The following is a 22,786-nucleotide window of genomic DNA, read 5'->3' as shown; positions in this document are numbered from 1 at the left end:
AGACAGCTGGCAAGTTTTTCCAGAAAAACGGCTGATTTTCCGGAAAAACTGGCCAGTCTAGACACAGCCTCTGTGTTTATTGTAATGTAAAAAATGACCCCAAGGAGTCTTGGGCTTTATTCCTGGTGACATTAAAACAGTAGCTGAGATTGTGAGTGTCTCTCTCACCTTCTAAAATACTTTTATTTGAAAGCAGTGTCTGTGACTGTCATGTGATACTTGAGCTTGGGATTTTACTTGTTGTTCCTTCTAACCACCTCTGAGTGACGGACAAAATTAAAAAAAGAAAGAAAAAGGAAAAAAAGGCAGAGAAAGTGCTATATTCCAGCTGCAGAAAAAACACGTAAGACTTTGTGCTGAGTTATGGATCTTGCAGGAGGACAGATGATAGATACTATATAAAGAGCCAGCTCTTCCACTGCTGCAAACTGGGATAGTTCCAGCAAAGCCAATAGATTGGTGCAGATTTAGGTCAGCTAAGGATCTGGCCCAAGTGAAGTATAAAAGATTATAAAAGTGCTAGTTATTTGACACTTTCCCCAAAATGCCTTTTCCCTCCCCAGGTAATTATTTTCCATGTTGCTATCAATACTACTATCCTTTATTTTTTTTTTAATGAATGGGCAGCTTCCTTGTACTTATAGCAATGAAGAAGCAGCTGTGATGATGTAACGAGGCTTCAGCGGACTCCGTTCAATGATTATCTTGTTGATTGAAGCAATGATTACAATTCTCTTCAAGCAATAGTGGTCATAGAAAAAGATTCCTTGAAGGTAGCTACAGCAGCCAGCGATTACAGCCAATGGGTTCCAAGAATGTGGATGCAGGATTATCATGGTACCATGTTACATTAGTATTGTATTAGCCGATAAAACAAAGGGGCTATTTGCTTGCCACTTTCTTGGTTCAACTGTCATTTCTTTTCTGTTGTTGCTTTCTGCAAGTGACTAGATTTCACACCTCGAAAGAGGAGGAACGCATCGATAACGTGGGGCAGACATAATAAGCTCCATGTTCATTCTCTGTCTGAGAAGATAGAAGGCTGTGATTGTCTTGGGATTGCAGGATGCTGCATTTTTATATTCACACCTGTTTGATGACTGTGTGAAGAGAAGTAGGAAACAAATAAACTGTAAATGCTTTGCTGTGGTAGGGGTCGTTTTAGTTGGTTGGATTTTTGTTTTAAGTATTTTCTTTTTTAAGAAGGAGCCTCTCTCATGAAAGGCACTGAGAGATGAGGACATTAATATGCAGTAGACAGGCACATATCTTAGAGACTGACATCTCTCTTTGTGAAATTTGTTCTGGAACAGTAGGCGGGTGTGTAGCAGAGACCTTGGAGAACTAGGGGACCTTGTGATTAGTGTTTCCAGTTTCCAGTCTCTTGCCTTCCAGCAGGAAGGGCCTTTGGTGCAGGTCCTAATCCTTGTATGTGGCTTATCCTCGCCTCAGGCTTTTCAATGTCCTTACCCTCTCTTTAGTAGAGGGCGGTGAAGGGGAGGGGGGAAATGAGATTGATGCCCATCCTGAAATAAGGGCACTTGGTAAGGGCCCAGGCACTCCTCCTGCCCCACTGCACCACGCTCTGACCCAGGGCTCTATCAGCGATTACAGTGGCAGCCACTTGGGAGAGCCTCTGGGGCTGCATCCCTGGGTCGTTTCTTTCCTCCCATCCACATCCCGAAAGCCTCCGCAACCAAAGAGAGCAAAAGAAAAGAAAATAAAAAACCAACTAAACCGCCAGCCCCACACCGAGCTCAGCAAGCAGTCTTGTTCCTCTCAGCCGGGCTTTTACAGCACTCTTATTCAGGTGCCCTCCGGATGGAGCCATGTCCCTCCCCAGCCTTTTCTAAGCTGACAGGCTCCCTTTTAAGTTTCCTCTCTGGTTAGCTGCATGCTTGGCTGGCCTACCTGTGCACTCTTCCACAATAGGCAGCAAACACAAAATACCCATATATGAGTCCTTCCTCACCTGCTGTGCCCCACGGAGCTGGGAGAAGAATACACAAGCTTCCTTCTCAGGGTTTGTAGCCACTGTCCCATGCCAAGGGCTGGACCAGTGGCCAAAGTAGGGCCCAAGAGCTGCTATGTTATGGTGGAGGGTGGGATGTACCCCCTGCAGAGATCCTTGCATGAAGCCTGTTTACAAGGGACTTATGGGGGGAAAGGGCCAATTCATCCCCATAACATAAATAGAGCCCAAGCAGAAGCAGAGCAATTCCCCTTCACACCCTACCCCCTAGCACTATGCTCCCCTGACATGAAAGAATCACGTCTAGAAATGAGAAGGCAATTTGTTCTCTAAGGCCAATGCATATTGTGGCCTCTTTTCTAGACTGATCAAAATGGTGGCAATTAGTGCCAGTTGAGATGAGGTGAGGTGGATGACGAAATGGCATTTTGCTAGATCTCTGCATCAGTTAAGCCTTGGGAAATTCAGAGTTCACAAAGCTTATTGGCTCTTTCTGAGACCTTCTTTCCTCTGCACACTCACATCTCACCCAACTTCCTGTGTCCCGTTACAGGTTGTCCTCTCTAGCCCAAACTCAGACCTCAGTTCAGCCTGATTCCCTTCTGCAAACAGTTCACCTGTGCCTTTTGGCCCTGTTCCATTGTGCTGTTGGAGTTTTGAGGCTCTCTCTTTGGGCTGGACTCTGTATTCTGGTTGGATGATGGACAGCATTCATGAGTTACATGCTGCAGAATTTCTGGAGGTCACAGCATCCTCGGCTTGTTTTATTTTCACTCACCTTGAATTGCAATGTGCCAACTACCTCACTGTGGGCACAGATCCATTTGTTAGAGGTGAGGGAGTCACATTTGTGCCTCACTCTGGGTGCCGATGGCTCCTACATCCAATGAGTCAGGGCCTCAATGATGGGACAATGCCCTTCTCCTTCTGTTATGAGCCGATTTATAGGATATTCCAGCAATGTGATTGCAATGGCACAACCCTTCACTTTGTAATTATTTTATTCCTTAGAACACATATTGAAGCAATGAGAAGGTTGCTCTTGCTGCTGTCCTGTTGTTCTCCTCCCTCATATGTGAATGTGTTATGTAGCAGCAACGCTCCTTTCTCCCTCGGTTGGAACTAATGGTCTACCAGAATCAGCAGAGATTTTCCAAAAAAAAATGGCTATATTTTGCGGTTTTGAATGACACCAGAAATAAACCCATATTGGGATCCTAGCTGTGGCTCAAACTTACATCAAGCACTCTGGTCCCTTTTTTTTATTTCTTTGCAGACCATAGCTCATAGGTCCCTGCATGCCCCCTCCCCACTTTCCAATTCCATTTTTTGTGTTTTCACGCTCATGCCTTCTAATCAAGTTGTCTTGAAATGTGCCAGGAAAGGAGGTGAGTTTCAGGTCAGTGGAACACAGCATTGGGGTTTCAAATGGATGGAGATGGTTTGTTTCCAGTAACAGTTTCATTTGGAACGTATATTACATTTCAAATGCACTGCTTTCAGGACAGAGCCAGCCAAATCAGGGACACCCAGAATCTACAAACAGCTTATTGGAGACTTTCCAGATGTTCAAGCTCCCCGGCTAATTGTATGGATCTGAAGAGAATGAGCTGTTATGTAATAAAATGCAGGCAAACCTAATACTGGTTCCTTCTTCCGTTTCCCTTGATGGGAGGTGAATTGTTTGTTTTCTTGAGTTCACCTGCAAGATTTGGAGCTAGCCCTTCCAGTGATGCCCACAGATTATAGCAGACATTAGTTTAAACCCACTTGCCCAGAATACATAATAGTTTGCCTAGATTAGGGAAATTAGAAGTGGCATATCTGTATCAATGTAATGACACCAAAGTAATCTACAAATGTTGGAACACTGCACCCCTACAAAATGGGATTTTTTCTAGTACAATTTAGCCCGGCAATTGACATCAATGTAATTACATTAGTGCAACTTCCCCTGTATATTCTGTGCCTCCGAGTAGTGTATACACAATAGAAGGGTAGGAAAGAAAATTGAACTATTTCTCCCATTCTGAGATAAACCTCTTTTCTTTATAATAACAGCCACCTGTGCTGATGTGAAACCCCCAAGGGAAGCATCTACCTATGATCTGCTCAATGCAGGATCGGTACCCTAATAAGAACTACTATTCTTGCTAACAATGAAAATGCATCCCATACCCATTTGGGTACCTAATCAGTGATAATTTACTGTCAATCAGGTGAATAATTCTGGGGACTTGTTTGAAAAACACAATGTGGACATGCCATAGGCTAGATTACTCTCTGTTAGCAATCTTTTGATTAAATGTGACCTCCAAAATGGCTTAATAAGTGTTGGAGTAATTAATTTTCATCCCTGTCCAGTGGCTACCCTTTAGGCTTTTGTGGGCCAAAGCCACGGCCATACAAGTAAGCAGATGCCTATGAAAGTCAATGGAGTTGCTATAGTTTACAGAACATCACTTTGTCGGGTCCCTTGGAAATGCAGCTTCTACTAAGGAGAGCATGAACATGACCGTTCAGACACTTGCCTCTTTGGTTTTCAGCTATGGAATGGGATGAATGCACAGATTTGCTTTTATTTTTGCAATGATTGGGATTTTTTAAAAACTATTTTCTAATTTAAAAGAAAAATTAGTAATGAACCAAAAAAGGCAGGAGTAAGAAGGGAAAAAAATCCATCCAATATCCTACCTCAGCACAACTCTTCTAATCAGTGTCTTTAACAAGAAAATGTACAAAAGGTAAGTAGTCGATTTTGACATTGTCATGCATCGCATGCCAGCCACTTACTCTTTGTCCTGCTGATAAGTCATGGTATAAGAGGCTTATGTTGAATTGACAGAGCATTCTAATGTTCTGAGCTGAAAATGAAAACCCACAATAAACCCATTTTTTCGTCCTTGTCGCCAGTCTAGCCCACGTTGTTTTTAAGGCACTTTCACACATTGTCAGATCGTACGACATGTCAGTCTGGTAATTTTTCTGTATGCATCAGCAAAAGATTTCAGGATATGGGTTGGTATTGCAGCTTAAGATTTCTACTAGGGACAGACTTATCTACAGTAGGGAAATTTACACTGCATCCACCAGTGGGGCCGACGGTTACCACAGGCCTGGGGGAAAGCTGTGGAGGGGGCCAGCTTTAGTCCCCCTGTAGGGGTGGAGCCTTGAGTGCAAGGGGCAGTGCTGGGGACAGCCAGCCCTCAGCACCACCAGCAGTGCAGCACTGCCCCCACATCCCTCCAGCACTCAAAGCTGCTGAGGTCCCAGCGTGGTGCTATGGTGTTAATTCAAAGGAGTTTGGGGGTCTGCCCGCCCCAGCTGCCATAGTAGCAACGGTGGCAGCTGGGAGCTCTAGTCCCTTTTGAAACATCCATTTTATGTGTTGCAGGGCAGCAATAAAAGAGCTTGGACTGCAGCAAGGTACAGAATCATGGAAAGGAGAGGTCATCTAATCCATCCTCCCATGATCAGGCAGGAGCAAGTAAATGTAGACTACCCCCGACGGGCAGCTGTCTGACCTGTTCTGAAAAACCTCCAGTGACAGGGATTCCACCACTGCCTATGGAAGCCAGTTCCAGAACGTGACTATCTCCCTCCTGAAAAACTTCTGAAGAGAGTAAAACGTGTAGATAAGTTAGTCATAATATTGTTGGGTATGTTTAGCACCTTTTATTTGATGATCTCAAAATGTCTGAGACACATTAATTCGTTAACCCACAGAGCAGCCCCGAGTAGAGGGTTTGTTAAAAAAAAAAAAGCTGCCAACTGTCTAATTACACAAACCCAAACATCCTTGCCCCGTCCCTTCTCCAGGCTCCAACCTCACTCACTCTATCCTCCCTCCCTCCACTTCTTGCTCTCCTCCACCCTCATTCACATTCACTGGGCTGGGGCAAGGGGATGAGGTTGGGAAGGGGTGTGGACTCTGGGCTGGGGTCAAGAGGTTCAGAGAGTGGGAGAGGGTTCCAGGCTGAGCCTGGAGAAGGGGGTTGGAGTGCAGGATGGGGCATGGGGTATGGGATATGGGATATGGGATATGGGAGGGAGTTTCATGACAGGAGGGGGCTCAGGAATGCAACAGGAGAATTGGAGTGTATGGGCTCTGGAAGAGAGTCTCAGGGCTGGGGCATGGAGTTGGGGTGCAGGCTCTGGGGCAGAGGACTAGGGCCTTAGATAGTTCCAGTTGGTGATGCACTGGGTCTAAAGCAGGCTCCCTGCCTGCACTTGCTTGGCACAACTCCCAGAAGTGACTGGCATGTCCCTGCAGCCACTGGAGGGGAGGGAGTAGGGTGGGAAGATGGTTCCATGCACTGTCTTGGTTCCATGAGCTTTGCCTGCAGGCACCATCCCTGAAGCTCCCATTGGCCACAGTTCCTGACCAATGGGAGCTGTAAAGTTGGCACTCAGAGTGGGGGCAATGTGTGGAGACACTCTGCACCTCATAGGGCCTACAGACAGAGACCGGCTACTTCTTGGAGTGGCACAGGGCAAGGGCAGGCAGAGAGCCTGCATTAGCCTTGCTGTGCTGCTGGCCTTCTAGTAGCCTAAAATCTCCCAGTTTGGTTTTAGTAGCTTCTGGATGATGGAGTCTGATTCCAGGAGACTCCCAGTGAAACTGGGAGAGTTGGCAACCCTAAGAGCTATGGAGAAGTTTAGCAACTTATTCGGGTTCACACATCCATTCAGTGGACTCCCACTCAGGAATTTCTTACTCCTCCACCTCCCCTGTTCTAACCAGCAGACAATACTTCCCCCTTTGCTACAAGAGGTCGTAGTTTTCAGGTACTATTGCCAACAAATTCATGCCTAATTCCACACACTTCTGGTTACTAAAAGAGATGCTCTGTGGTAGCATCTGTACATGTATTATGGTCTGGACACTGCAGAGTGTTAGGTGAGACCAGCTCTAGTCTCAGCTAGTGGATAACAAACATGAAACACTATTTAGCCATCAGGAGTCGTCTTGTCTCCTTGGAGACTCCCTCACAGAATACTGAGCTTTTTCAGATGTTCTCTAATCCTCCTGCCCCAGAACAATTAGTGAATTAATTAAGAGATTTACCTACGAGATGAAGCCAAAATGCAGATAACTAGTATTTTTAACACACCTTGCAAAAATACCAGCAGTGCCAACAGGAAATATTTGACACGAGCTCCTCAGGTATAGAAGCAAACACTCTAGATCCAGCTTCTTAAAGACAAAATTCTGTTAAAAAAGACAATATCAAGGTTGACGGGCCCCAGGGTTTGGAGCAGAGGGAGCCATAGGGGAGAAAAAAAGCAGCAATGGGAGACATCAAGGATGAAAGGGAGAATATTGGTCTTTTTTTGTTGCAGATAAATTGTCTTGACTGGCAACAGACCTTGGGGTATATATAAACCCTGTGCATGTCAATGAGCCAGCCACTGCCTGACTGCTGCAGGGTCCTCGGAGATAAGCTTTCGAAGAAATTTTTGTTCTGATCTTGAATAACTTTCTCCTTCTGATTGCAAATGTGTTGTTTGCAAGAGTGCTCAGAAATCACAGTGAGGGTGCAATATTAGGGCATTAGCTGAACCAAATAGAATATTTTGGGGCAGGCGGCATAGAGAAAGAGAGAGAGAGATTGTGTGTGTGCGTGTGAGACCTGACACTCTTTAGGGGCACCCAGAACGATAAGCCACCATGTTACCTCTCTGCCTCAGCAAGAGTGAGCTGTGTTGGAGCATAAACTATGTGACAGCTTCCTGTCATGGCACCAGATGTCTGCCTCACCAGCAAACTACCTGAGACTCTGTCCATCAGAATCTTGCTTTGTGGGTAGCATCCAGTGATTCCCCATTCTCCAGCGGCATCTTTCTGCAGGATCTAGTCCTTCTCATGGGACACTCACAGAAATGATTAAGTCTGCTTTCTCCAAAGAGACAGTGTACACACCAGCCTGTTGACTCACCAAGGACACGTGTTAACTTAATACACAGCACAGTATATAGTAAAACTTTGAATTGGTTTTTTATAAAGAACATAGGTGTAAATGATACTGAGCAAGAAAAAAAGGTAGATATTGTTACAAACAAAACAAAAGTAAAATATGCTTTTTTAGTGTCTAAGTTTAACAGATTATAAATGTGGTCTCAGACAATTCCTCACCTACTGTCAGTCCTGAGTCTTCAACCCACCCTGCTAAAGGATACAACTTTCACAGATTTCCAGAGCAATGACCTCTTTAGCCCCATAAGCAATGAATAACAAAGGGTTTTGCTCCCCTCCTTTGTATAGTACAGAAAACTTTTAACATTTCTTCTTCTGAAGTATCTATCCCCAGAGAATATTCTTCTCCTCTGATGTGTGTCTCTTCCCGTTGATTTCCCACCTCCCTGTTAACTCATACTGAAATGTAACATCCTTTGTCTCTGGCATCATCTTGCTCAATTTACATCAGAAAACCAGGCAAAAAGGCAAAACCTCATTCTTTAGTCTAGGATACAATTGTTTATCAAGTCTGCCCCCAATACACATTTTAGGAACGTATTTACAGCACACCTCACACACATCCATATCAGCCAATGGTATTCATGACCAGCATGACACCAACTTTTATAACACTTTTATAATACAATAATATTATATACAATTAGTTGATTCCATTGCTTATTCTTTGAGACTCAGACTCTCTCTTCTATTCTAGGAGTCATGACACAAATGGTCACACATCCATATAAAATGCATTTTGTCCCAATGCTGAGTTCCACATTCAGTAAATTTTACAAAATTAAAATGCCACCTCTTTAAAAGAAGGAACTTTTCTTCTGTGAATATGAATCTCAGCTGGCATCTAGGATCTGGGATTTGTATGTCCTGATCCTTCAACAAGATCTACTCAGTCAGACCCCTGCATCTGCAAACAGCCCCATTGACGATAAGGGGGCTCCACATCTGTGCAGATCAGCCTATGAGTTTGGAGCATAAGAATCCCAAGTCATCAGCTGAATTTTATGGTCAGAGGGAAAAGAAAAGGTCCTTGTATAATGTCTAGCAAGATCTCCAAAAGTACTAAGAGGTTTACGTTAAAAAATAAAGGAGGGGTTAATTTTTTGCAGCTTGTTATGACTCATCCAATTGATTATACAAGGAGAAAGAATGTCAAAGATTTGACCTTTTGAAATCACACATAAATAACTTCAAAATTATGTCACCAAAGATAGGAAATTCAGAGTTAAAGCTGAAACTTCAGTCTTAACTTGTGACATTTTGAGTCATCTTTAAAGAAAAAAAAAGATCTGGCTTTTGTCAGTTTGTATCACAACATTGGCAGTACGTAACAATAGCTGAGTTGGTGCTTATTAATTTTTCTTGCCTGCATCACATGGTTTTAAAATAGCCTTTGTAAGGTTAGAAAATCATATACAACACTATGATGACCTCATATATTTTGAACACTACATTAGGTGATTAAAACAGAAAGAATTTTTAAAAGAGAATTTAGTCCTGATCCTAAAGCTGGGATCAACTTGAGTGGAGTTTGCAGAACTGGGGACTTACTTTTCACCATATATTTAGTTTGTGTTCAACATTTCACTCTTGGTCAGTGAAATTAGACTATTCGGTTTTAATTTTGTTAGTAGTCAGTTTCACTTCCTAGTTCTCAAAGCCTACTACCAATAAAATGTTACCATCTTTGGGGTGAAAGCACTCCAAGGGAATATATTTTTTATGAAACCAAAGTGTTGGGATTAAACTTCCTGAGATGTCAATGTTCCTTTGTTATAGGAAAAAATATATTTTGCAGAAAGTTCTAAAACATGTATTATTTTCCAAAACTCCTGAGGGAATATGCTTATTCAGGCTTTAATTTTAAAAAATTAAAAATTTAAAAAATTGCCAAGGAATTTTGAGCTTCTGATCAGAAAGGCGGTGGCCATGAAATAGGAACTTCACAAATTTACAGGGAATTTAGGATTTATCGAATTCCCATTGAACTCCCAACCATGGAAAAAACATTGTACGGTGAACATCTTGTCACTTAGCAAAAGGAAAAAATATTTTGTAAGAACATAAAAAGTAAGTATTGTTTTCTCAAAAGTCCTGATGCCATATGCTTTTTCAGGCATAGTTACTGAATAAGAACAAAGGCACTTAAAAGGAGGATTCAATCACAGACTCAACCAATCCATTAAGTAAATGTAATAATATTTACTTAAATAACCCCTCTGGACTATGTCACAAAATAGGTTTATAACCTTTTAAAAGTGATCAATATCATTAAGTGCACAGACTCTAAGGATGACTAAAGAGCTAATTCAACCAATCAGTTTTTCAAACTGCTCAATACCCAGGTACAGAATAAAAAGTGCAGATGATATTGTCATTGAAATACCATGGAGGAAAATTTGCCTTACAAGGCAAAGATACATTGACAACATTTAAAACTAAACACACATAACTTTGTCAACTTCTTCCAGAATGCACTTACACTAAGAGGGAACAACTAATATGCTATTTGCACAGTGACAGATACAGTATTTGATTGACTACTCCAATCTGTGATTTAGTTTGGCTGTTCACACTGAGCCCCATCAAGCAGAAAAGGTGGCTTTTGAGTATTTGATTCTTATTTTCATCAATCAGGCAGATGTTCACAACAGTTGTCAGTAATGAGTTCCGGAATCTATCTAAACTATATATGTGCACATATATATTCTGTTTTCATTATATAGTTAGGTCCTGGTGATTTATGTCACCTATCTATCTGTCAATCATCATGCGAAACAAGAAATAAAAAAAAACCAGCTATCTAGATTGTCCTATATTACAGAGGACCATGCAATAAGAAGGAAACAAACATTGACTCATTGTATGTTAAGTCTTCACCAGAACTTTTAACGGATGAGAATTTTAGAACATAATACATTGGATTGTATCCTGTGAAATGTGAGCAGCAAAATCAAATACCAAAAATTCTTGAGAAATTATCTTGTGAAAATCTAGTGAAATCTCATGGAATTTACACAGTGGCAGAAAGCAGCATTCATGATTGGCAGCTGTGTGTTCCCATCATTAATTATATCTCTCTATAGACAGTTAGCATTATTAATATTCCCCTGATTTAATTTCTTCCTGCATCCCCAATGATTCCTTCATACCACTGAAACTTCCCACCTGACCATTTCCTTTGTTTCCTTTTGTCACTCTGATCTTTTTACCATCTTCCCTGCCATCTCTTGTGCCTCCTCAGATCCACTTCTTCCAAGAAGCTTATCAAAGTGCATCCCTCCAGAGGAAGAAGTGTTATGGGAAAACATGTTGTTACACTGAAATGAGTTTAATTGTGTTATTATTTTTGCAATCCTTGGAGACAGAGCCATATCCTGCTCATCTGGTGCATTCTAAATTAGTGCTATTATGTTTGTATGGTTTAAAATAGGATGGGGACAGAGTTCTTCTCTGGGTTTGGCTTATGCCGTGAAATGTATGAAAGCTCTCACGAGCTTCCAGCAAGAGCCAATTTTATTTCAGTTACCTGTCTGAGAAATGCTTCTTTCTTCCTCCCTGTTTGTGGGATGTCCTTTCCAAAACAACACTGGTCCAAAGTCAAAGATGGGCAGTATTCAGTCCTGAAGAACTGACACATTTCAGCTCTGATGTCTCTTGGTTCTGCAAAGTGGCAGTGCAAGTCTATCCAACTGGAACCACCCTGGAGGATGTGGAGAATTCAGCCCGTAACACTGTGGGAATAGAAACGCTATTTCAGAACTCTTAGGGTATGTCTACACTACCACCCTAGTTTGAACTAGGGTGGTTACTTCCATGAGGAGTAACGGTAGTTCGAATTAGAAAGCCTAATTCGAACTACCTACTCCGTGCCGCGTGTAGCTGCGGGCACGAAGTCCACACTAACGGGGATTTAAAAATGGCAGCGCCCGGCAAGATGCAAGTGAAGCCTGGGATATTTAAATCCCGGGCTTCATTTGCAACTTCGAATGACTAAATTAACCACCCTAGTTCGAACTAGGGTGGTAGTGTAGACATACCCTCACAGAGGTTTTAAATGGCTCCATTTGAAGAGATAAAACTCCCATTTCTTTTACGGGCATTTCTTTTATGGGCAGCTTAAATAAAAAAGGTGGCTTTTTGAAGCTGCTTGAAGGTTTGAAATAATTACAAGGGGATCTGATGAAGAGGAAATCGTGAGCTTGAGGCTGGCAATATAGTCAAAGGTGAATGATAATGAATGGACCATGTGATGTGCCATTCATCATCCAGTTCAATTGTTTTTCACAATGCTCTGCATTTCATTGCGTGGCTATCACCATCACATGCATGGTGTTTATATATTCACTGATGCTTTTGAAATCTAGCACATATAGTGGTCAGGATACCTTTCCTTAATCCCAAATATTAACTTGAGTAGTACAACACTGCTCCAGGAAAGAAAGTCAGATGAAAAATTAGCATTTTTCAAGCTTTATGCACAGATGCCAATATATTAAAGTCACTGCAGCAGTTGCAACAGCCATGTTTCAGTTTTTACTATATATTTCAAATACTTTGCTGCTTCCCTTGGATCTCCCTGGCAATTACACAGATCTTTTCTGAGTTTGAATTGACCAATTTTTTTCATCTCCCTGTTTATAAGAGGGAAAGTGTGGTGTTTTAGATGCTGCTTGTAATTATTAGAACTGGGAGCACTGGCTGTTGGGAATCTGGAAGCACAGGAAACAGGAAGGAGGGTGGAGGAGATGGGCCAGGCCTGAGTGAGAGCTACAGAGGGGAGCAGCAGCAGCTTTGTAAAGAGGTTTCACCTTTGTTAAATAAAGGCCTGTTGAAGTTTGTTACTACCTTGCTTGCATGATACAATAGAAAGTTTCCCTCTCCAGATTAAATACGCAGCAATGGTCAATGCAAATCTGTTGATTAGCATTCATTATTTCTTTCTGCACATGATGTTGCTAACAGCAGGCAAGTGAAGTATGAAAGTGCGTGAGACGATGTACAGCAGCACTTGTGGTAATTTGTAAGATGTCGGAATATATGTGATCATTTAGCTGAATATACGTGATCATAAAGGCTGGCTTTATGTCCAGATTTTACAGGAGAGCTATAATGAGACAGAACTTCCACCTACAACCCTTCCACATCCATTTTAGATCTAAATCTGAGCAGACAACCAAGAGTTAACAAACAGCTTGCTCAATCTTCAGTGTAACTTAATGGGAAGTATATTAACTTGGACATTGCATGCTATCATTTCCAGCCCCAGCAACAGTCAGTTTATTTGAGGGGGGAGCAGCTGTATAAGTGACAGTGTAGTTAACAGAGCCGAATGAATAATTCAGAGCAAATAATTCAGCTGATGAATTTTCCCTATGCTGATTTCATGGGGCTTCTTACATGCTTGAAATGAAGCAAATGTTTTAATGGATCAGGGCTTTTTTCTCCTTACAAAGAGCTATTGGAAAGTCAAGGAACTGAATTCTGGACTGATTTACACTCAACACCACTCCCCTGACTTCCACAGGGTGACCCTGATTGGAAATCCTTGCAGAATTTGGCCATATGCAAAACTGTCAATGAAATCAAATAGAAGTAGGCATGAAAGATGCCTGACTGGAGGTGGGCAGATGAAATTATCTCCAGAATTTCTCAGGCCTGCTGAATTATCAGTCCTCACAGGAGAATGATGCTTCTCTTCTCAAGTAATCCTCTGAATCAATCTCGCTTTCCCGAGGATCATTTCAATCCTCAGTGAGGCCGACAAACTCTTCAGGACACTAGGCAAGGTGGAGTGGAGGGGGGAGGGGAGCTCTGTGCCCCCAGAAAGGGTGGGGCCTTGGGTGGAAGGGGAGGGGCTAAAACAAGCTTCCATCAGTCAGCCTCAGCCCTGCCTGGAGCATGCCACCTGGGGCTCCAGCAGTGATTTAAAGGCCTGGGGAATCCAGCTGCTACCACTGCCACAATAGCAGCATCAGTGGTGCCTGGGAGCCCCAGGCCAATTTCCATCCAGCACAAAGGACCTAGGCACTTTACTACTGGCAGCCTCCTGATATCCTTGTGTTGTATCCTCCATCTTTCTTGCCAGGATGACACCTTTTAGACACGGGGTAATCTAGGCCACGCTTAAGTGACGTAGGAGCCTTATAGCTCCACTTTTAAAAGTTACTTGTGCACTTAAGAACCAAAGTCTTATTGAATGCCAATGGGTCCTGGGCTTCTAAGTCACTTAAGCCTGGTCTACACTTAACAAATGTCAGTAAGGAGGGTGATTTTTAGACTGCACTGGGGTGGGAGGCAACACAGAAAAGATCAGTCTAGAAATGGCTTGGCTGCTTTACTCACTGGCTACCATCCTAACACACTGAGTTGTCTGGTTAAATTACATCACTTAAGCACACAAATGGCACAGACAATATGTACAACAAAATAACAGAAGCCACTATGTTTAACATCAAGAAACTAAGCCAAAGTACTTAAGACAGGTTGTGTGAAAGGCTTTAACCATATCTCAGATTGTGTCTAAAGCATATGTGCTTCTTATGGTGTAAACAGATGTGTGTGGAGGTGTCATTCTTGTGAAATGACAGATACTCCCGTATTCATTGGCAGCAGGGGTTCTCAGAGAGCATTTTCAGACATGTCTAACCCCTTCTGACAATAATGTGGCCTCCTTGGACAATGACAGATGTCATTTTGCTGCGTGCCAATAATCACCCACAATTTCATGGTGACAGCTGGGGCACAGCTTGGATCATCCTACTTCAGAAAACCGAAGCTCCTAAACACTTGAGTTAAAAAATATTCTGACTCAATTCTTAATCTACCAGAGTTGCCCTATGACAAGTACTTCCTAGGTCACATGCTAGAGAGCAGAGCTAGACTTGTGGTGCAATATACTGTACAACAGGAAACTACCACATTGGGCCTGACCAATGAGCCCCTCAGCTGATACTATGAAATTTAAATTTCACCCTAAGTAGCAAGATACTGTAACCACACACTTCAGATTTAGATATTTATTCAGGTTACCATAGAAAGTGTCGGTGAATGGAACGACAATAGTTCCCCGCCTTTGCTAATAGTTTTATTGTACATATAAATAAGGCATCATGATAACACTAAAAACAACGGATGCATGTGCAGGACAATATGTTACATTGGCTGGTTTATTGGTAGTCTAGAAGTAAGTAAATAATAAACTCTCTATTTTGGATGGAACAAATGAATATTTTGTTGGATTACAGAAGGTCAGACCTGATAGATGGAAGGATGGTCTATTTTTTGGCTAATGGACCTGGACAGCGTCCTTTTTAAAATGTAATTTCATTATTTGAAACAGCTAACATATGATACTCTGAATTCAAGATACGCAGACTTTCTAATGGACAGGAGTGTTCCTGTCAGACACGCCCACACTTTAGCATAAAAGACAGGGGCTGATGACATCGCTGAAACCACAAGTACAAAAAGATGTCCACTCTTGAATAGGGAATCTGTGGCAGAGCTAAAAAAGAGAACTCATGGCTCCTGACTCCCAGCCCTGTGTGAGACTCATAAAACCCTCCTGCTTCCTCCCCATGAAATCTCACCTTGCCACCTGTCGGAAAACGAAACAAAACAAAACCCTGTTAAATTTGCTGTGTGGAATGCTCCTACACTGGGCAAAGAGACTTAAAGGGTGTTTTTAAACTTATGTGCTGCTATAATCAGGGCTGGTGACAGACTTCGCTGGGCCCTGGGCAATGTGTGGAGGAGGGGCTTGTTCCAGGGCACCCTGAAAGGGATGGGGCCTCAGGCAGAAGGGGCGAGGCTTGGGGCAGCAAGCCCTCAGTGCCACCAGGACTGCACTCTGCCTCTCCCAGCCAGTCTTTAGTGTCACCTGCACCCCACTGCATGGCGTTCTGGCAGTGATTTAAAGGGCCTGGGGCTCCGGCCATTGCTGCTGCTGCTGTGGTGGTGGCCAGGAGCACGGGGCCCTTTTAAATTGCCAGGCCCCTGGGCAACTGCCCCCTTTGACTCCCTCATCCCCCCATTGGCAGCCCTGGCTATGATACTCACTTTGTGGGCCTCTTTCACCCCAGCCTGCAGACAGCAACATGAAACAATGTCTGGGAGCCCCTTATCTCCTCAGCGAGATGCTTTCCCATCCCGTGTCCTGCCTGTTCGTTAGGGCTTGTGCGCCTGACGAGCTAGTAAGTAGTCAGGGGATGGAGCTGATCAATTTGCTGCACTTGTTCAAAGGACGGAGTGTTTCCCCCAGGCTGCAGGCTCTAGAGAGTGGGAGTGACATTGTGAACCTAAGCCCATCCTTAGGACCTATTTATAAACAGGAGAAAGTCAAAATTAATGGTTTAAAATAAAACCAAGACCAGGTCAGAGTATAAACATGGAGTGGGGAGGGGATAAGCTTTTCCTCAAAGGGAATTTAAAAAAGGGAGTAAGTGAGAAAGTGCATAATAAAGGGGAGAGTCATTAAGTATAACTGGCCAGTTTTGGATGGTGCAAATCAACAAAGGTCCACCGATTTCTGAGGAGCTATGATGATTTATGCCAGCTGAGAACATAGGCCAGTAATCATAAAGGGAGAAGGAAAATAGTGAGTGGAAACATAGCAAAGGTGAGAAATCCACTTATTCACACATTTGATGGATAATCCACTAACAACAGCTGATGCTGGTAAACAGATAAAGAATATCATTGACATGGCATTTAAAGTACGACCAGTATTGCTTTGCGCATCGTCCTGAGGAATATGACACTGAATCTTTACTTTTACATGTAGCCCCTTGTCTGGTGACTGCTGGGGAGGATTACACTCATTGTATTGAAAATAAACCTCGACGCAGGGATGAGACACTTTCGCTATGATTGACCTTCAGCAATTTGTCCCATTGGAACTGAAGCTAGTAATTGCTGCAATTTCTGTCTCTAAGTGTCCTTTCTCTTCCTTCCAAACAGGTTGCACAGTCACTATGAACAATGGCCCAGCTATACTACAAAAAGGTAAACTATTCACCTTACAGAGACCGGATCCCATTGCAGATTGTGCGAGCGGAGGCAGAGCTCTCCCAGGAAGAGAAGGCCTATCTCATTGCTGTGGAGAAGGGGGACTATGCCAGTGTGAAGCATGCCTTACAAGAGGCTGAAATCTATTACAACATCAACATTAACTGCATGGATCCTCTCGGACGCAGTGCCCTTTTAATAGCCATAGAGAATGAAAACCTGGAGATCATGGAGTTACTGCTGAGCCACAGTATCTACGTGGGAGATGCTCTGCTGTATGCAATACGGAAGGAGGTGGTAGGGGCAGTGGAACTGCTTCTGAATTACAGGAAGCCAAGCGGTGAAAAGCAGGTTAGTCAAATATTCAGGCATGTAAGTTGATATTAGCTCATGGCTTGGTAAGAGATACCAGCTGATCGGAGGCTCCAGTGGGTCTGGACTGGTCACAGACTCACCTGGAGAAGGTCTGGTTATTCCTTGAATATGACATCAGCTTGGAAAATCCAGAGCACTTTCCCCTCTGATTCAGTTCTGAGCCAGTGTCCCAGTGTTTTGGGAGATGGTGTGGGGATACTGTGCTGCTGGCCATCCTGTCCTACACAGGAAACACAAAATGAAGATCTGAGCACGAGATGCTCTGGCCCTTTTTGTGCCAGCCCTGGTCAATTTCCAATCTGAATTATTGGATTCTGTCTTACTTAATTTCCCCCCGCACTTTTATTTTCAGATTGTATTAATTTTCTGTTCCCAACCTCATGATGTGTGCAAAGTGATTTATAGGTAGATAGATACTGGTGTAGCAATTTAATATTGCCTTTTTGAATTAAATTCCAGTATATAAATTGAAGCTACTGTTTTATGGATGTTAATAAATGGAATCACATGTTCAAGACAGACCCCAAGAGTGCAAATACTGGCCCATTGATTTCCACTTTTACACATGTGTGAGAGCTGTCATGGATTGGCACAGCATAGCCACACCAGCAAGCTGGCAGTTGAACTGCAGACCACCCGAGCTAGGAGCATGGGTTGCTACAGTTTGAAATAAAGTACTGTACTTATGGGAGATAATAATTCATTTCTTCTGTGGTTGGGCAAAGGAGGGACACACCAGTGGGTTACGCATGTGCTTAGCATAATCACATGGGCAGTCCCACTGAAGTCAATGGGACTGGTCATGTGCTTAAAATTAAGCACATGCAAAAGTGTCTACAAGATTGAGACCTATGTCTTTGCCACATGAAGGTTACCTATTTTACTGCACAATGTTTTCCCCACATCTTCATGTACAAAAAAGGTAGCTGATAAATGAGCTGATTTGTGTACATAGTGTTAGACCCACTGTTGATTTTTGCCTGTCCTTTGGTTAGAACCTCTATCTATCTACCTACCTATCCATTTCAGTACCTAATTTCTGTTCTGAAATCCACAGGAACATGTTTCCTGTTGTATAAAAGAATTAAGGGATTAATGTGATTTAACCCTAAAACAGTTATTTTTCTTTAACAAGACTAACCCTACTGTGCACCTTTTTCAGAATAGTTCTAAATTATGCAAAGCAACCAATGAGGAAATATTCCAGATTATCGCAAATAACTTTGAAGGCTGTCCCACTAACAATTCAGAAAAAATAGCATTCCAGAAATCCTTTGAATACTAACTAGAAATATGTTGCTGGCAGATTAGCTAGCTAGCTAGCTAGATAGGATAATTTTCTGACAGTTAAATTGAAATACTACTTTTCTATTTTATCCTGATGTTCGTGTATAGTCTTTTCTCACTGTTCTAGAAAGACTAGTTACCTTGTTCAGAGATATACCAGAATGACAGAAGGTAGCACAGAACTAAAGATAAACTTTACTGAAAGGGACTTCAGTCTTGTGGGAAAATGCTGAAGTTAAATGCATGTACTTTTGAATTATCATGAAAAGAAAGCGTTGTGATTTTACGTGGACTTCAATAAGTTGTCTTGTAAACCAGAACTTTTTATTCCTAGTGATTTAAGTTGCTGTTTTAAGTTGACATAGCTCCACTGAGGTTAATGGAGCTAGGCTGATTGACATCAGCTGGAGATTGAACCCAACATCTTGGCTGTGTCTAAACTGGCCAGTTTTTCTGGAAAATCAGCAGCTTTTCCGGAAAAACTTGCCAACTGTCTACACTGGCCGCTTGAATTTCCGCAAAAGCACTGACTTCCTACTGTGAGAAATCAGTGCTTTTTGCGGAAATACTATGCTGCTCCCGTTCGGGCAAAAGTCTTTTTCTGAAATACTTTTGCGCAAAAGGGCCAGTGTAGACAGCAGAGATTTCTTTTCTGCAAAAAAGCCCCGATCGCGAAAATGGCAATCGGGGCTTTTTTTGCGGAAAAGCGCGTCTAGATTGGCCACGGACGCTTTTCCGCAAAAAGTGCTTTTGTGGAAAAGCGTCCTGCCAATCTAGACGTTCTTTTCTGAAAATGCTTTTAACGGAAAACTTTTCTGTTAAAAGCATTTCCGGAAAATCATGCCAGTGTAGACGTAGCCCTTTAGTTTAGTGCTACATTTCAAAGCACTAAATTGTCCCCAACTCTATCTTCTCCTTCTACATTGGCATTTATATTTGTGTGTGTGCGCGTGTTCCATTAATGACAGTGGGAACTGTGCATGTTTGTTAACGAAAACCAAATTTCATCCTGATATAACAGTTACATTTTACACAGATCAGAGCGGTAGCCATGTTAGTCTGAATCTGCAAAAGCGATGAGGAGTCCTGTGGCACCTTATAGACTAACTGAAGTGTAGGAGCATAAGCTTTCGTGGGCAAAGACCCACTTCGTCAGATGCACTTCGTCGATTTTACACAGAGATTTGCAAAATGTTCCCAATCAAATCCCCAAACACACAAAATACACCTGGCTCCAGTGAATCAGATCCAGATGGCACAAAATCAGATTCATGGCCAGATTCGTCCCCTTTCCTCAAGGGCAGAAGGAGAGCAGGATTGCCTATTAAGCTTGCAACTCTGCATTAAGACAACGAGTGTCACCAAAACTGGTAGAATCACTGCTGCGGTCAGAAAGGAATTTTATGTCCAGTGCACAGTTGGCCAGATGTATTCTGGGTTGTTTTTTGGGTGTGGTTTGCTTTCCTCTAAAGCATCAGACATTGGCCATGGCTGGAGACAAGACACAGTGCCGTGTAGATAGTGCTTGTGTTCATGTAACAATCTGCTCAAGCAGTAGTGTAGACCTGCCCTCTAATATATAACTGGTGCATCTTGCTTATATGCTCAGGGTCAAAATTATCCCCAGAATTTAGTTCAGGAAGGAATTTTCCCTAGGACAGAGTGGCAGAACTGTGTGTGGGAGGGCAGTTTCCTAGCTCTGCAGCATAGAGCATAAATGAATTGCCATTAGTATCATTGGGGAGTGTCTCACCTTAACAGTTCCCTGCCATTGCAGGTGACTCAGACATTAGGAATAGCTCAGTCTCTCCCTGCAGTATGCCACAGTTTAGTTTCCCGAGGACTGCAGTGCTTCGGTCTAACTCGGTTACGTCTAGGAACAGGGAATGTAAACCATGGCGACAGGACGGGGAACTCTATCCTGGGAAGCAGTGACTGAAAAGACTGAACATGAAACTCCCAGTGTGATGCTGTGGCCAAAACAGCTAGTGCAATCCTCCCATGCATAAGCAGGAGAATGTCGAGTAGTAGCGGAGAAGTGGTTTTACCTCTGTATTTGGCACAGGTGTGATGGCTCCTGGCATCCCATGTCAAGTTCTGGTGCCCACAATTCAAGAAAGAAGTTGATAAATTTGAGAGGGTTTAGAGAAGAAGCCAAAAGAATGATTAAAAGATTAGAAAAATCTGCCTTATAGTGCAAGACTTAAGGAGCGCCATCTATTTAGTATTTAACAAATACTTGCTAATGGGCTCTTCAATCTAGCAGAGAAAGGTCTAACCCAATTCAATGGGTGGAAGTTGAAGCTAGACACATTCAGACTGGAAATAAGGTGTAAATTACTCCTTATTTCCAGTCTGAAATAACGAGTAATTAATTATTGGAAAGTAATTAATGATTGGAACAATTTACTGAAGGTCAAAGCAGGGTCTTCCTCATTGGCCATTTTAAAATCAAGATTGGATGTTTTTCTAAAACCTCTGCTCTAGGAATTCTATTGGGGAAATTCTATGACCTGTGTTATACAGGAGGTCAGACAAAATGACACAATTATCCTTTCTGGCTTTAGAACCTATAAACACACGGGATGAAATGTAACATACAGGAGGCCAGGCAAGATGATCTAGTGATCCCTCCTGGCCTTCAACATCCTGACAAAACATAGGTTTGTCACAAGCCCAGATTCATTCCTATTTTGAGCACCCCTAGGTCAGCATAAGAACTTATGTACAACTCAGGATTTATTAACCCTACCATCTCAGAATTTCAGGTTGTTCTGACGGGGTTCAGAGCCTTCTGTAGATCTCATTGGAAGTTTCCACATAGAAGGCTGCAGGATTGGGTTCTTAGCTCTTCATGACTCTCCATATGAAAATAAAGAATTGGTATACTATGCCTTTCATGTACAGTGTTACTGCATAAAATGAAAAAAGTGCCTAGTTAAGCACAGGAAGGACACGACTTACTGCATCAACCCACAAAGCTAATCCCAGAGCAGCCTGTGTCAGAACTCAGACTCCTTATATTAGCCCCAGGACAGTGCCAATGCACGTTCTCCATGATCCTTACTAGATCCTTCCTGGGAAAAGTCCTGAGGTGGCTCCCCATCAAATTTCTTTTAGAGTACCCTATAAATCTTTTTAGCACAGAACAGCAACTTAAGTTGAATTACATGCCTCTATATGCACATATCCAGGTCCTTCTGGGCTGTCATTACTATCCTGGCAGTGTCCTCTCATTCATGCTAAGGAAAAATAAAAATATTGTCCCTTTCTAACTGAACAGTTCCTGTAATTCAGGGTTTGCAGAGTGGTTTCTGCTTGGCTGAGAAATCAGTGACATACACTCAGGTTATTTTCTGAGTGCAATCTGTTTACTTGTACACAAGGGTTTGTTTCCCTGGACAGTGGCAGGCACAAGTCTGCATTTGGGCAGCACTTTTTTGCAAAAAACTGAAGTCAGGCCTGTTCCACAGAGAGGCTTTGTTTACTCAGCTTCTCTCCAGGGGCCAGAGAGAGAGCTCTGAAGCTCTGACCGCTCACTTATAGCTGCTTGACACACAGCCTTGTTCCAGCCCCTGAGTTATGAGCTTTGAAAACCCTCTTAGCTCCACACTATCTTGACACCTCTCTGTGGGCATCAGTTGTTTGGCCCTATAACAGAGTCTCAGGTGCTCCAGATGTTGGGCACAAAGGAGAATGGATTATTGCACCTGTCCACCTGAACAAGGTCTGTGACTGTCTTGATATGATGGCAAGCCACTAGTACCTTCCGGCATAGCTCATTAGAGACACATCATCTTTGCTTTTCTACAGACAGCCTGATGTGGTTTACCCTTTCGGTCTGAAAATACCGAGGCCAGGACTGTGACTGGCCTGGGCATGACTCCTCCTGCAAAGGGCCTACCCCTCTTCCTTTGGATAGCCAACTGAATGACTGCCACAACTGTAGTCACTGTGCACTGGGGAAGCACAGAGACTGCACCGTATAGAGCAGAAGAGGGAAAGGCTGAGGAGAGGACAGAAGCCAGCTCTTCCCACAAATGACCCACAGAGGGGACTGGACCTAGGGTTACCAGGTATCCTAGGCTGGACCTAGGGTTACCAGGTTTTCAACATCTGCTCAAAAAAGGGATCCTGGCAGCTCTGGTCAGCATCACTGACTGGGC

At 42.9% G+C, this 22,786-nt stretch overlaps 1 protein-coding gene across 1 annotated transcript in view; it reads left to right on the top strand.

The window, feature by feature from the left end:
- Nucleotides 1-16,918: 16,918 nt before the first annotated feature.
- Nucleotides 16,919-22,786, top strand: part of TRPC5 (transient receptor potential cation channel subfamily C member 5) — a 113,112-nt gene continuing 107,244 nt past the window's right edge. Inside the window, exon 1 of the mRNA XM_075940904.2 lies at nucleotides 16,919-17,309. Within this exon, the coding sequence (XP_075797019.1) occupies nucleotides 16,932-17,309 (378 nt within the window). The 5' untranslated portion in view covers nucleotides 16,919-16,931. The remainder of the gene's footprint in view (nucleotides 17,310-22,786) is intronic.

The sequence above is a fragment of the Pelodiscus sinensis genome, chromosome 13, assembly GCF_052426305.1.
Source record: "Pelodiscus sinensis isolate ZL-2025 chromosome 13, ASM5242630v1, whole genome shotgun sequence".
NCBI lineage: Eukaryota > Metazoa > Chordata > Testudines > Trionychidae > Pelodiscus > Pelodiscus sinensis.
Note: the sequence above shows the minus strand (reverse complement) of the source record. Positions and strands in the feature narration are given on the sequence as shown.